Source organism: Varroa destructor, unplaced genomic scaffold (genome assembly GCF_002443255.2).
Source record: "Varroa destructor unplaced genomic scaffold, Vdes_3.0 BEIS01000005.1, whole genome shotgun sequence".
Taxonomy (NCBI): Eukaryota; Metazoa; Arthropoda; class Arachnida; order Mesostigmata; family Varroidae; genus Varroa; species Varroa destructor.
Genome location: NW_019211458.1, coordinates 8,309,301 through 8,324,979, shown reverse-complemented (window position 1 = coordinate 8,324,979; position 15,679 = coordinate 8,309,301). Strand labels below are relative to the sequence as shown.

Genomic DNA, 15,679 nt, shown 5'->3' with positions numbered 1-15,679 from the left:
TCCATACTTCGTGTTATATATAAATCCTGGTTAAAAAAAAAATACTATTTTTGCATCACTGCTTTGTAACAGAATACTCAAGTCAAACGGGATGGTTTTCTGCTCACAGTTTTTCCTAAAAAGAAAAAACCACAACAGTGGCAGCAATGCCTTGTCGAAAGAAATGATTTGCTTACACCGAATTAACCAATAGTACCTTTGTTTTGCCCTAGGCTAGACTAGTTTATAATAATGATATCTCTGAGTCAGTATTTTCCATTGTATTTAATAAACTGACAATATACGTTTAGTATAACGTTGTTTTTAATTACAAACATTTTTTCCTCTCTTCTTTGGAAGTTCAATAATAGCGCTCGCAACTCTGTGCTCTAAATGTTCCTAAAGTATTCGCTGCTCCTATCGAACTTGTATGCCACAAGTCGGACAGCAAGCAAAAACATCAAAAATTACCCAGAAACTCCAAGTGACTATCGCAAGCATATTGTGAAAACTGAATAGAATTAAATAAATAATAACAACTTATATAACAACTATACAAGTTGTTTAACAGACCTGGACAGCTTAACCATCCTAAAACCCAAAAGTGAATAGGTAGTCCGTATTGATTCATCAAGCGAAAATAGGCTTTTAGCTGTTTTATGTGTCATAAAATTTAGCGAAACTTATTTACCATCGATGACACTTTTTTAATACAGTGTAGTTCCCACGGCTTTTCGCATAGGCCCAATCGCATTGCCCAGCCCAATTGCGTGCTGGGTTTCATCCCAGATGATGAACGTAATCGGTCGACGTATCTCGTTTAGAGTTAATGATCCACTTCGTTTTATGCGCTTTGCAAAAATCGATCTTCAGCTCGTGCATCCGTCTAACATATTTCATGGCAATTGCTTTACTGTGTTCGATTAGATTAACCTTACAATGATCTGCGAGTAAACTGTGATGAATGATGAAGTATCTATGGAAAAGTCTGTACCTTTTCTCCAATTCATTTTTAACACACACACACCTCTACTGGGCAAATAAAGCTGTCTAATAATAATAAATAAACGTACTTACATCCATTTCAAATAGGGCAAATCACAAGAATCAAGATGGTTCATATAAACTACGTGGTCTATGTCCATTCCTCTCAACACATTTGATATGTCTGATCAAGATGAATTCGGAGTACAGGCCAAAAAATTATAACTGGACCACAGGCGAACTTTGTTCAAACGCTAGCGTTTGCATTCTGAAAAACATTTTGAACTTTTATATTTGCTCCACTCGAAGTCTATATAAAAGGCATTTCTGCCTATAATTCTATTTCTACTTTGATAAGTTTACCGAGTATTGTCAACAGACGACTCGCCTATTTCAAGCGATGTTTAAGTTACCAAGCTGCATGTTTATCCATGCTGCATGTGCATATTTATCACATACTTAGTAGCGGATGTTTATGTGCGTTCTTTGACAATTTGTTACTGTTGATTGAGCTGTCGCTACTTACTGTAAGCCGAGGCTGCGTAGATGCTGACCAATCAGCTTGATTATGTCTCGTTCGATGGCACTCCGAGGGTTGCGTGGGTCGAGGGGACTGAGCGGCGCGGACGGGGGTTCAAATTCTGCCAAGGCCACATTGCCATTCGACGATGGTCCTTGACCATTCATGGTGGTAACGACGACATTTCCGTTAGTCGCCGGCACTAAACCCGAATTGACGTGCCCGTTCGTATTGGGCGTGAGTGCAGCGGGGCGCTGATGCGCGGGGCCTGAGTTGTTGCCGTTATGCTGCATAGCCGCGCTACTTGTTGACCCGCCAGCACTATTACTATTATGGATATTCGTTGTTAATATTCTTGTTTCCACTGCTACCACGGAAGCTGTTATATCTTGCGTTAAGGTCAAAGAGGAGTTGAGCTGGCTACCTGCTGCTGCTCGAGTGGTTACCGATCTACTCGGCTGTTCGTTATCACCTCCGTTGTCTGCGGCTATCGCGTTCTGCCTTGGTGTTCGACGAGAGCCCTGTCTAGAAAGTAGGAAGCCCGCGTTTTGCTGCTGTGTGCTTGTACTACTATTGTTGGTCCGATGCCGACGGGCTCGTTTAGGTAGACTCGGGCCGTCGTCGTTTAGCCCTCCGTCGTCCGGAGGCGGATGATTGTTTCTGGCCGCCACCCTCACTTCTGCCCGCGACGCCCTTACTGGCGCGCTCCCATTAACGCCGACACGCCACCACCTTAACTTCGGAACGACGACAAGACGCCCTTCGAGGGCCCTCTGTTGAAGGTTTTTGTCCTATATGCGACTATTCGTTAGTAGACCGACAGATGTCATTCATTCACACACTCATTCACTCACCACGATGAGCTCGTTGGTCTTCCGTTGCACTGACCAACATTAGCGTCCGGCGTTTTCTGCTGTAACATTAAAGAGGCGGCTCAGCTGCTAAGCTCTGCCGAGGGGATGAGGTCTGTAGGACTGCGATGGGATAAACTCCCGTACGTAGTTACTGTACAATATAATCTAACGCACACGACCCTAGTTAGCTAGCTGGTTCATTACGTGGTAGTGTAGCTGATCAAGGCGGCATATGAGTAATTAGTTGCCAACGCCGCATCCGCTGCCCAGACGCCAATGCACGAACGCACGGTCACCACTGTTGACGCACATACGTACTTTACTGGTCGAACTATCGAAAGACTTGACCCATTCTGTTACTCTTGTTTCTATCGTCTCGTCGTCGTCGTCGTCGTCGCCGTCGTCGTCGCCGCCACCGCCGTCGTCGTCGTCGTCGCTGTCATCATCATCGTCGTCGTCGTCGTCGTCGTCGTCGTCGTCGTCGTCGCCGCCGTCGTCATCATCGTCGTCGTCGTCGTCGTCGTCATCGTCGTCGTCGTCGTCTCAAAAGAAACGAGAACGACGCTGTTCGCCGGAAAACAAACACACAAGACAGCATCAACAATCGCAGCGGATGGTGTGTTAAGGTTCCGGTAATAATGTTGCTAAGGCGTTCCGCTTTTGATGACGATGCTGATAATGATCATGATAGTAACAAGAACAGACTTCTTTCTCGAACAATGTTTCCTTACGTTCGACGTTGAATACGTTGCTCGCGTTTATCCGCGCCGCTAGATCTTTGAATCCACCACAGTTTGACTTTGTCTATAACAGTACCAGCGGCACAGAAACAGCTCAATCGAGATCACAATCTACGCAGAGATAACAAACATTTATAACTGCACATCGATGAAACAAACGCAAAATTCTCCCAAATTGACGGCACCCACGGCGCATCGGACCATCATAGAATCACTATCATTGACCACGAACACAGTACGCTTTCTACCCTCGTAACTGCAAAATGATTCAGTCAATGAAACTGTGAACGCACGAATATGGTAGAAGACCGATTATAAAAATACTAAAAAGGCTAACTGTAGTTTGTTTCGTTCATTGTTATCATCAGTGGCCGGCCTTGTTTTCTAGTTGGCGGCCTGATCCTATTAGCGCTGCTACTGCACTGTCATTGTAACAAAACATTAGAAATTTCCGCCGAGCTGAAAATGGTCACCGGTTTTGTCGGGCAATGCCACTCTCACGTCGTCCATTGGATGATGATTGTGATAATGGGTCCCAGCTATTCTGTGTCTCCGTCGGGACGTCTAAGTTGTCGCTGCTGCTGCTGCTGCTGCTGTATCAGAACTAATACTATTTCAGATGATATTCAGACCAGCAAAACGGTAACAGGGTTGTCAGACAGGACACGAAACCACCACTATGGCCATCGCTGGTCCGGAATCGTGATGATACCGATCACCACCACAATGCTAATTCTACTGCTACGAAGAAGATACTACTGATGATGATGCTACCAACGGGAGTAATATGCTCCTGCTAAAGACGGCAACAGTTGTACTCGAAGTAACAGGAATACGAGTCGCAGAGGTATCAGCAACAGCAGTAACGTTCACGTCATCACCATCAGTGCGATCAGCGTCAGCTATGTGACACAGCATAATAAAGGTAGTACAATTAATTCAACAGTATTTTTCTCATGCGGACAACGAAAGCATGCACGAGCCGTACAAACGAGTCGTCGCGTAACAGCAAATGGCCGCTGATAAGATCGTTCGTGAAAAGTCGCTCATTTTTCGAACGAACCTACAAACGAATGGGTCGTCATTTAGGTACAGAAACGAATGGAGTTCCTTCGAGATAGGGCATGGCCAACGTAACATTCTGGTTAGGGTGAATTTGCTAGTGTAAATCGTATCCGGCCGTCAATCGTATACACACTCACATAAAAACATACAGGCACCGTTTGTCCTGAATCGTTTCTGTTACCTGTTTGTATTCGATCAATATCTATGCTACGTTAACTAGTTACAGTAACGATAGTGTTCCTACGACTGCTGCTCGCAGCTGTAGTTGCAGCCGCGACGACAACTGCCCACTACGTTGTTCCTGCCACTGTTGCTACTTCGTACGAATCAGCATTGAACTGAGTAAATAACATATAACATAGTATGTTTGTTTGTTCTGTATTCCGTACGTGCGGCTGTCTGTCTGCTCGTTTGCGTTCTGTACTGCACTTCTACAGGAGATCGAATCACTACATACACAGCAAACACAAACGTACACACACGTATATACACACAAAAGGCAGGCAGGCAGGCAGGCACGCAGCGCGTAATCGCTTTCAGCAATGCAGCGGCTAGCGGCGGCAGGCCCACTCACCCTACGACTGCTGATGCTGCCACTTTACCAGCCTACTACGATGGTCTCGGTAGGACTATTGTTATAGTTGCTGCCACGATGAGTGACTGAGCACTTTCCTAGGCTCTGCCTAGGGGAGTCGACCGTTCCTTTCGATGGTGCATGTGTCTGGCTAGTTCTGCTAGCAGTGCTATGAATCTATCTATATGCTACGGAGACGTCGCGTAGAGAGAGCCAGCGCTGAGCCTGTACCATCCGTTCTCCTTTGGCACCACTAACGACGCAGCCATAGCCAACAGCTGATCAGCGGCAAGCGCTTGTGACGTCATGAGCCAAGCGTTTCGTCTGCTAGCAACAGACAGAACGCCCCCTGATTGGTCGGAAGTAACGTATTAGAATTAATGTTAGGTAAAGAGGGTGGGGTCTGTATATCTGTTTGTGTGCATGTCGGCAGAAAGGATGGCCTCAACAAAAACGACGACGAAGGGAAACTCCGCTCAACCGACAGTGCCCGAACCAACAAAACGAATGCCCATCATCGTGACTGTCTCTCACGTCAGGCGGCGGTTTTTCGAATATACGCTTCGAGTTTTACATTGGATGTAGCTGTTAAGCGTAGGTTCGGCTGGCTGGCTGGCTGGCTGGCTGTCACCACGAAACGAGGACGAGTTTGTTTTGATTTTAACGGTTGCCAAAAAAAAGTTCACGATTTACTGCCAACATTCCCGTCTCTTTTGTTAGTGCTGCATTTGCTTAGAGCGATGCAGGCTGTCTTTATCATAATTATCCTTGTAGATAGAGCAAGACAATAAGAACTCAGTATGAAAACAAACGGCTATAATGCACGAACACAGTTCGTGGCGCACACCAAAAACCCAGTAGCAAAAAAAAACATACACACAAAATAGGTACATTTTAGATACTGGTTGATTATACAGGAAACTTTATATGTGTTGCAGATAGTATGTTAACAAAAAGACTTCATAGTTATGTTACATCACTTTCGACTAAATTTTCGATTTAAAATGCCGTGATTTTCGATTTTTTGCCAAAACAATCGCGCACATTCAATAGTGCCGAGATTCCAGCCGTACATTTGCACGTGCATGCAGACTAGAGCCCTAGCTGACACGTTCATCGCGCGGTTGAACCGTGTTAATGTTGCAACGCATAAATAAAAACTGTCTGATACAAATTACTTAAAGTGAGAGCTAGTTAGATTAGAAAGATAAAGTGATTGCGTCGTAAGTTGACGTTAGCCTAAGTTTCGAGGCTTCTTTTCAGTCGGACTACTTTAAAATTTAATAAGCAACAATTCCACGCTCGTCCACTGCTATCCATGATTCGTAAATATGTCTTGCTCGAATCACGCTAGAGACGTCGACATTTAAATGCGTTCAATGTTTTCAATCAATGAGTAACAGCCTTGGACAGGTACAAGACGAGCATTCAAAGACAATTTCTATATGCAAGTTCTAACAATCGATGTTTGATCAGTTGCAGCCCAGATAGATGCTTCACATGCATTGGATGACTGATGAGTTTCCTCGATAGACTTCGTATATGTAGATCGTATACTGGTCCGGCTAACTACGGGGCATCGGTCACGACTGCAGTGGAGATCTAAATTAAGTATCGAAAAATTATGTATTACATTAAATGTGCGCAGAGAGTAACAAAATATTGTGTGTCTATCTACCTGTAATATTGAATAATGAATTAGTTTAAGAATCCAGCTTTACCAAACTTATTATTATTTTTTCTTTACGAATTACAAAAATAATTATACGCAACATGGCATGTTATATCTATGTATGTAGTGTTGCTCTAAATACGGCATTTATGCCTTTGATATATTGATCTGTTGACGCTCTCGCTCCATCTGGAATTTCCAATCAAAACGAAAAGCGGAGACGCAGAACAGGGTTAGGGCTTTTCTGACGTATACGTAAATGAGCGAGTAGGTCAGAAAGAATTTCAGCTACAGTCCAAAAAAATTCTGAAATATTTTTAATCTGTGTTTAAAATTACCATTTGCTATATATATATATATATAGTTATAATCCGCGACATATTTTTAGCCACGTTAGTAAAAAAAATAATTCCTTCTTGATGACTCCGTATAATAAGTGAATCTATTTCTCATAGACCTTCTTTGTTCCTATGATAATATAGGTTGCATCAAACAAAGATATTGATGAGGCACTCACACTATAAGAATTTGACCTTCAAGTTTGCATGCCACATGCCATACATTTATATCCTCGCCTTATACATGGATCCATTTTGTTTCGTCTGGTGCACCGAAAATTATTTTGGTCGCTTCTAAATGACGATCTGGGTTTCAATTCGTACTCGTCGTTATCAGAGTCACAAAGGCCCCGGCTGGTTCTAAAGCTTAATATCCTCTTCATTATAGGAAGTGTATTATTTTTTAATTATATGCTTTGGGCCTATGCACACGATATGTCTTACCGGCAGCTTGCGTCAACCGTTTTTTTTATCAGAAACAAAAAAAGATTAGTAAGATTCCCTAAAGATTCCCTTTCTGGTGTTTCGTATTCTTTGGAACAAAACTCTGCAGCAATGGTGTGGACTCGAAGAGACTTAACGTGAAGAGGCAGCTGCAGCTTCACTGGCGGTATGCTTAAATAAATCCAGAACATTTTCGTTAGGGGGAAAATTGGATCGGAAAAGGAAACTTGGTACGATCGTAAGCGTAGAGCTAATGCTATGGAGGTAGAATCTGATTTTGTTGTATACATCCTGTTACCTGATAGTGGAACCTTGGAACCTCTTCGTTAGATCAATGACAAGTGAAAAATCTGTTTAGTATGTTCTTCTAACAAATTATTGCAAGATAGGCATGCTTTCAGGGAGGAATCCGTATCTCGAGAGATGATACAGATCGACACGGTTTCGTACCTGCTCATTTTTTAATAAACTATATTATTTAAAGCTTAAAATTGTAGTAGCGAACTATAGCGACATATGTTTTTATAATGATTTCGCTAGTTTACAATAAAATTTCACATGATTTGGCCTTCTACTAATTTATACCCGCATGTTAAAAGATTGTTTCCTGTATACCAAATTATGTTGGCGAAAGACTGTTAACAGCCATTTTTCGAGTTTCTCGTCCGGTATTGCCATTAGGCATTCCATCGAACGGCTGGCTTATAGCAAAAACAAAGTGTGTCTATGCTCGGGTTCGAATCTAGACAAAGTGTCCCCAAAAATTAGCAGGCAAATACGTTTCGCAGGAACCTATCATGGGACCCACCCGCTGACCTTAAAGAAAGCAACACATTCTTATGAAATGTCAAAGTAGCGTTTGTGACTGACCTTAAGCTGGACTGATTTGGTCGAAGTTGGATATTAAAGGGTACTGTGATCCAGTGCAAAAGGCACCTGATCTAACCCACGGAGCAGCAGTTACATGGCAGTAGCGGCGACCTTAAGCATTGTGTAAACAGCATGACTTCTACTCTACAAGGGATGACGAGAAAAAGATTTCTAATTGACCGCCAGCGTGTTCTAGGCTGATACCAATACACATCTTCTATAACATGTCAATATAAAATTCCACAATGTACCAAATTTGAAAATAGTGTGATTTAAACAAATATGGCCGGAGAAAGTGTCGCACTAGAAGAAGCTTAAAATAATCCATACTTACGGTGGAAACGACTTCTGAATAACTACGCCATTTTCTCAATGGGAACGCACTTATATAAATGTGTTCCAAATCTATGCGACGGCCACGTGGTTAACACTTATTCAGTTTAAGAGAATCATTCCCAAAAGGTATCGACGATTCTAACCGTAGTTACAGAACGCCGGTAGGGATAGCGGCCATAGTAGCTGACCTTTAGTGAGTGGTCCAAGCCACCGGATTTCGAGAAGTCACCAAATAGAGTAGTTGTCATCAGGTGCTCCGTATATTCATCAAAGAGTGGAAAGTCATTTGACGCGTTGGATCATATAGAATATTTTGATTTTTCTGGCGGTTAGCTCGCATGGCGAAAAAGACACATTATGATAAAGAAAAGCCAATGTGGCTTCAATACAACATGAAACATGGTTGATTATTATTACAACGGTCATGCACGCAAAGAACATTGTGGAAGCAAGAATCATGTATTTAAGGACTATATGTACTTTCTTAAAGCCGCCAGACCCTTTCCTGCCGTCTTTCGAAGCTGTTATTCCCTTTATAGAAGTTAATTGTTAATCTACCTTAACACTGCCATTCTTACTGCTTCTTTAGTGCCGTCTGTAGTTTCTGTTTATATAGTCATTATTTCGACATTTGAAATTAGCTACAAATTGCTGCTGAACAGTCGATACATTCCGAATGGTCATTGAGTTATCAATTTCAATTTCGCTTGTTCAATTTATAATCCATCTTTAGTGAGATGTCAGTGAAACGGAAACGGTCCTGATGAAACTGCATGTCTTCCTGCTTAAATTAAAAAGGTGACCTAGGTCGGTTGCGTCATATTCCTCAGTTTCTGGTCTAGGTGATTAAGAAAACATGTTTGACGCGTATGCTCTAAAATAGTTCTTGTTGACCATGCTGCCAAGTGTATATATATATGTATATATATAACCAAAAAGATGTAAAACCACCGCTACACTCTTTGAGGCAACCAATGTCTAAATAATGAACTCAGGCGGGCTGGCGGACATGCGGTAGTCACGTCATCAAGGACCATTTTTATATATAAGTATACATAAAAACCGTATACTGTCACATCAGATCTTATAGTTTAATGTATACATGGGTACGATGGCATAAGCGTAGATCGACTTGCTATAACGTGCTTGTTCCTGTCAGCCAATGACAGAACTAAGCCGGTACGCTTCATATTGGTGCCAGCGGGAAGATGGCCGGCAGTATGGACGAATTCACGAAACAGTTACTAGTACTATTGCATAATCGATAATCACCCCCCGATAGCGCTAAACAAGAACAAGACTCAAAAATTTCGAGTAATCAGGGTTTTTTTTGGGCAGCGTTCGAAGAACTGCATAGCACGTTCTGCTCTTTGGGTGATTAGAGCCTATATGCCAAAGGAGCATGGCATTTACTAATAGGAGCAGCTTAAGTAAACCGCACTAGTTCCGCGTTATATGGTTAAAATCCGGCTCAACAAAGGAAATGTGGCTCAGGCCACGAAGCAGCTCGACAACTCGGTCGCCTCGAATCTCTAAATGACTTTAAGGCATACCAATTGTCGAGCTATCAGTGAGCAGAGGCATCGCTGTAGCGCGGGAAGGTTGGCAAATAGGCGAATTCTTATTTAAGCAAGATGTCCTCTATCGCTCTGGCCCAAACAAATTTTTTTGTTTTTTTTTTTAAATTGCGTGCAGTTGTCGCCAGCTGGTGTTTTCTAAATATCATCAGGCTTATAAATATTTTCAGAACACTATTCGATGTCTGACGGCACATTTTTAGCACACGTCTTACATAATTTTTTCCGTACAGAGGAATTTGGGGTACGACATGTACGCGGGTTCATGGAAAAAAGCCGTAGGAATGTATGTTTTTTTTTCGCTCTGATGACCATGAATTTGCGTCTGAACCCTTTTTGAACAGAGGAAACAGTCGAGATCCCCTACGCGAATGCTATCGTGACAAAAGAATACATGAGGACAATAGCATCGATCATGCACGATGACCTTGGTTGCGTCGGAAGCCGGACGCTGTGCGGCCCGTTAGTCGGTTTTCAAGACACTGAAATTCCGTCTGATGCGCGCCGAGATCTGAAAAGCGCAGCGTGAAGTTATACCTATTGTGCGTTAAAAATACCGACCGATCATCTTGCCGTATAACCTTGGCCCAATTGTATTAAATTAAATACTAGAGTTTAAACATTTGAATAAACATACGGCATATAAACGCAGAACGAATGGTTATAAAATGCTCGTTCCTGCCAACTAACAAAAAAGCCAAGCCAGTCCGCTTTATTTTATTGGTCAAGGAGAACTGATGGTGTTCAAGGTAAAATTAAAACAAATATTCCATATTTACGAAACATATTAATAAGCTCGATTTACGCGATTTCGATAAGATGATTTTCTGCCATTTTTTTGGTAACACCACGATCTGTGATTTTTTGGGAGAAAAATTTCGACAAATAATTTTTGCATTCCTCTGTTGCAACTGGATTAAAACTGCTAAGGGGCTTCTGCAAAAACCAAAACAGTTAATAGATTATTGGTACAAAATCGGGGCAATATGGCGGATGTAATCTTCTTTTAACTTCTCTGTCTCAATTTTTGGTGGGTAACTAAGAATGTATGTAGTCTGGCATTGCCATGGCAGAGAACGGCGGTAGTTCACTCTATTTGAACGTATGGTTGTGGGTCTGTATCGATCAGGCGGCGGCCGCTCATAATGCACAATTTCTTTCCAATCCCATCAAACACATAACATAACCTGCTTTGTCGTCAATTCGTGTTTTGCCAGAGATCATGAAGCTTTTCTTCGCCCAATAGAAATGGCTCAATTTCGGTGTGCAATTGTAAATATGACTGTGAAAATTAAATTTGCGTCAAGTCATGTGGCACCCAAATATCGAACCTTTTTTAAGTTATTTGAAAATGTTTGATGGTAGATGTCTAATTTTTTGGCAATCTTATAACTACGTGCGTGTCGGCCTTGCTCAACTTTGCCAATAATTTCATCAACTGTTTTCATAATTAATCTTCCATGGAGAAAAACAACAGGGCTCCCTTTGGGCCATTGAAATTGCATTATTATTAAAAGGGCTGGTTTATGTGGGAGACTTGTTTAACTATATTAAATGAGAAAAGTGAAACATGAGGCCAGCCCGCTACCTGGAGGTCGGGGCGCTGCAATATTGAAAAAAGCAAAGGCAAACCATTTGACCTTTATTGTTGTCAAATGAATCCAACCTTTTAAACCTAGACAGATCCAAAGGGGTAAACACGTTCTCACTTGTAACCCCTGCTCTCATCACCCCTCCACACTCTTCAACAACTCAATTTAATCGAGCGATTTGTAGGTGTTTTTTTTGTACCCCACAGGCCGGTCTCCAGGACCTTCGCGTTCTCTCTTGTCCTCTGTTAGGGGCCCGACCTTTTGTAGCACCATCACATATTCGTCGGCAGATCCCCACGCAAAGCAGTCTCTTATTTTGCATTACTAAAACGAAAAAGCTAATCTCTTTATGTCAACAAGTCCTCGGTATCACCCCTTTTCAATATAACATCAGCAGCTTGCCCCCACTAGAAGCCTAACCCAGCTGGATTCTGTTAACTTATCTGGAATTCCCCCAATAGACCTATGAAACGGTACCTATTAACCTTAATAATAATGTCTTATCTTTCTTGTTTTGTTATTTAAAAATGACTTTTCTGGTAACCGGTAGGGCGCGTATGTGTGTATTTTCACCAACATACGCGCCCTATTGGTACTTCCAAATGTACGGAAAGAGTCGCGAAATAGTAAATACATACTCGATAGCGAACTCATGAAAGTAAATATCCTGAATCTTTACATAAACATGTTTAGTGATCATGCAAGCCCCTTCCGCATAATCTGTTTATTGGCAAAGCCATTTGACCTGCAGCTATTTGCCGAGCCGTCGAAGACGATGTCACAGTTGACTGTTTTGAAATATGGGCCGGTGCCGGCTGCGCCCAACAGCAGCATCAGAAGGTAAGGGGTGTCGACGTTTCTTGCGGAAAATTCTGACTCACTATTGGGGGACCTACTATAGATAAAGCTAATTATTAAACACGTTACCCGTTTCATTTTTTTCTCAGTCAACTTAGGAACACATAATATGATCTTAAGAACTATACTTCGTTTCATGTTGGTGAAAACCAGCAGCCTGAAGCAACACTTAACGGTAGTATTGTATGTAAAACATTTGTAACATACGGTCCTCTTGGCGTTTCTCTCTTATCGATGCAATGTACTTTGGAGATTTTCGAATCCACTGTGGGATTGATTTATTCCTTGTACAATAACCTTTGCGCTATTGTGTTTGCACTCAACATAGCTCGATCTGATGACACCTCTGCTGGATCACGTAGGCCTGGCACGAAGGTGTAAAATGGAATTTCGAATTATGGTTAATAATAAGCTTCATTCACGACATCACCCCGCCTCCGTCTCCCTCTGGTCGCGTCCATTCGATCTACATATGCACACTATGCTATGAGGAATTCGTAACCTGCTTCTACGGTACAATATCTTACAACGAGCTAAGGCGTAAAAATAATAATATTTTTCAATGGTCGTTTAAATATCGTAGGAAAAATATATTAATTGATGTTATTTTTTTGTAAACACCAACACTATCATTCTCACTATTATTATAATCATAATGTTTTTGCATTTGCCCACAGAAAGTCAACTGAGACGTTTTGCGTATGAAGATGACTCTATACCAGAGGATGACTACATTTACGCGCATTCGCTTACGCGGTTTATGTCTCTGTTTAAAGTTATCGGTTGGTAACTTACGATGATTATTAACACCGGCGTATCCGACATACAGTGACGTTCCACGCGATACGTTTTTCTCCTCTGTTTGTGAGTCTATCCGGACAGCCAAATTAAAGGCCAGAATCGCCGCCAGACGTTAAGTTTAACAGCGTCAGCATAGTAAACCTGGTGCAGACGATCGTGTCGTGTGAGGCCAGTGATGCTTGACTTCTATGGTGTATTACAGATAATTCAGTTCTCTTAATTGATTGTTAAAAGAAAAAATGCTTGCAACTAACATAGCAAAATGGATAGAGCTTTTCGAAGCTGAATTGAGAAATGTCCTAAGAAGATAATTTTAAGCAGACTTAGTGTCTAGGCAAAGTACTTGGGTAATTATGTATAGATAGCTATATATATCAAGGGGTGCACAATGTCACAATGGCTATTGCAATAATGCCGAGACAACTTTGTGGGCACTTTTAAGGCTGAGATGCTAAAAAATTTTCCTCGGGTATTTAGCGGATTTTTTTGTATACTCAGTTTACTCTTTCTCTATCCATAAAATTGTGAACGGAATCTCGAAAAAAACTTATGTCATACGCTTGAATTAGGACCCATTATCTCTCGTAGGGACCTTGGGCATTCAGATTCGCAAATATGGGATCGAAACGCTTCGGTCCGTCCGCTATAATCCGCGTAAGGATCCCTGTTAGATCGATATTTAACAATTACATGCCATTCTCTCTCTGGACGTCTTTCTTCAGATCAGGTTAAACGTGTCTATTGTTGTGGTTTCCGGATGTCCGCGATACTCGTAATTAAGCCCATTGTTTGTCATAGAAAGTTGCCTTTGTTTCTATTTTGCAGTTCTTCTTCAAACTTCCGTCCATGTAACTCACAGAAGTTGAGCATTTGGAAAAACGAAAGCACCAACACTGCTCTGTACTGTTTCTGCTCTACTTTGTTTTATTGATCAGTCTGGATTACTTTCAATAAAGCAGTTGTCTGTCTGAAGCTCAATATGCGATGAAAATTTATAGTTAATCGAAGTGTAATGAGCACCATTGTAGCCCGTCTTTGGTTGTAAACGTAGGAAGAAGTTTCGACTTGTTTCCGAGTTGTGGTCTATAATCTGTTCGATGTAAAAGATAATTGTAAGATTTGCTTATTGCAAATACTATAATTAACATTTTTTCTAATTTTCTTGGGACGGTTCTTGGCAGGCTTCGATTCCAGTGTTCGGTAAGGATGGAAGATTGCTTTTTGACCGCCGTCCAGAGAAAAGACAGCTTCGATGCCGTTTGCTATGCTTCTATAACATTGATAAAAGGTGTCGCAAACACAGAATAACATTCGTTATGAGCCCCATTATGGGTTGGTGGTGAATGGTGATAATCTCTATTAGTGACTGGGGTTTTATTTTGAGCGACAACAAAAGTCGATAGTAAAACTCTGGTCAGGTTTGTACAACGGAAAAGCCTAGGATTTCCTAAGCAATTCAGTCTAAGTACTTCTTGCCGCTTTAAGCATTTCATCTAGAAGTACTTGCTTTAGTTATTGTTTGGCATTTCGATGGCTTTACTCTTACTTTCATTGGGATAACTTTAAGGTCTTTATGGTTCATAATTTTGAACCTCCCTAGATACAGTACTTCGGCATAGACAAAGCTCACGGCGGTTTCTCCCAAACCAGCAAATGACCAGAAAAAATAACACATTTCTGTAAAAATGTGTTAGATAAATAAACGTGCTATGAAGTCTTTCAAGTTATATTTGACATTTGTTTATAAATACGGTGAGTTTGAGGAACGGTCAATAAGGCTAATGACGTCCGCAATTACCCGAAACAATGCGGTCTTGGCTAACGGCGGCCCTTTTTGTTTTCCTGCTAAAAAGAGTTTCCATGTGTCCCTACCGGGACAGCACTTCCTTATTCAAGCAAGCCTTAGAATAAGTGGCGTCTATCACCGCTGTGTACTGCCTGTGTCCAGCTTCTGCCAGTGGAAGCTTTGTCGACCAGTAAAAATCTCCCCAAGTTTGAACCAGCTTAACCCTGTTCTGCTTACAACATTTATAAGAGAAAGTGACATCGGAGAAACTGTGCTACGTAATCGGAGAGGAGCACACAAATGGCCACTAGCAACGTACAGAGAAAACTTGCATTCTATGGCAAACGTTTTGTCAACATAAGATAGACAGGTCTTGTACATGATATACAGCAAAGGCATGGAAAAAAAACGTGCACAAATGGGAACCCAGTGATTCGCAACTGAGTATCGACTCTCCCCTAACAGTCCTGAGATCCCTTACGCTCGCAGAGTTCGGTATGGACGATAAAAAATAACGTGAGCAAAAGGGTCAACGACAACAACAGCATTAATAAGAATTCTCAAGCATATAAATCTCTGAAGACATATTTGTCGTCTAGCTAACGAACGTCTGAAGGCGAAAACATTTCGCCTATATTTGCACGCCCGGCCTGGTAAATAGTTATTAAATCAACAAAAAATAAACGATT

The 15,679-nt window shown here is 41.7% G+C and overlaps 1 protein-coding gene and 1 long non-coding RNA gene across 9 annotated transcripts in view; one reads left to right on the top strand and one right to left on the bottom strand.

Annotated features, from left to right (window-relative positions):
- The window catches only part of LOC111250619 (WD repeat-containing protein 26-like), a 23,998-nt gene extending 18,992 nt beyond the window's left edge, over positions 1-5,006 (bottom strand). For 2 of the 7 annotated variants that reach the window (XM_086990223.1, XM_086990228.1), the window contains exons 1-2: positions 3,069-5,005; positions 1,490-2,901 (exon numbers count right to left, since the gene is read on the bottom strand). In XM_086990223.1, coding sequence (XP_086846349.1) covers positions 1,490-1,776 — 287 coding nt within the window. In that variant the 5' untranslated portion in view covers positions 1,777-2,901; positions 3,069-5,005. Of the gene's footprint in view, positions 1-1,489 lie in introns of all 7 variants that reach the window. The other 5 variants (XM_022806037.2, XM_086990227.1, XM_086990225.1 and 2 more) reach the window with 4 other exon arrangements.
- LOC147755240 (uncharacterized) lies at positions 3,863-15,679 on the top strand. Of its 2 annotated transcripts, none has more exons than XR_015328434.1 (4): positions 3,863-4,002; positions 6,193-12,385; positions 12,732-12,916; positions 13,081-15,679. It is a non-coding gene; the product is annotated as an uncharacterized LOC147755240 (long non-coding RNA). The 2 variants fall into 2 exon arrangements; XR_015328435.1 differs by having other exon boundaries at positions 3,865-4,002; positions 6,199-12,385.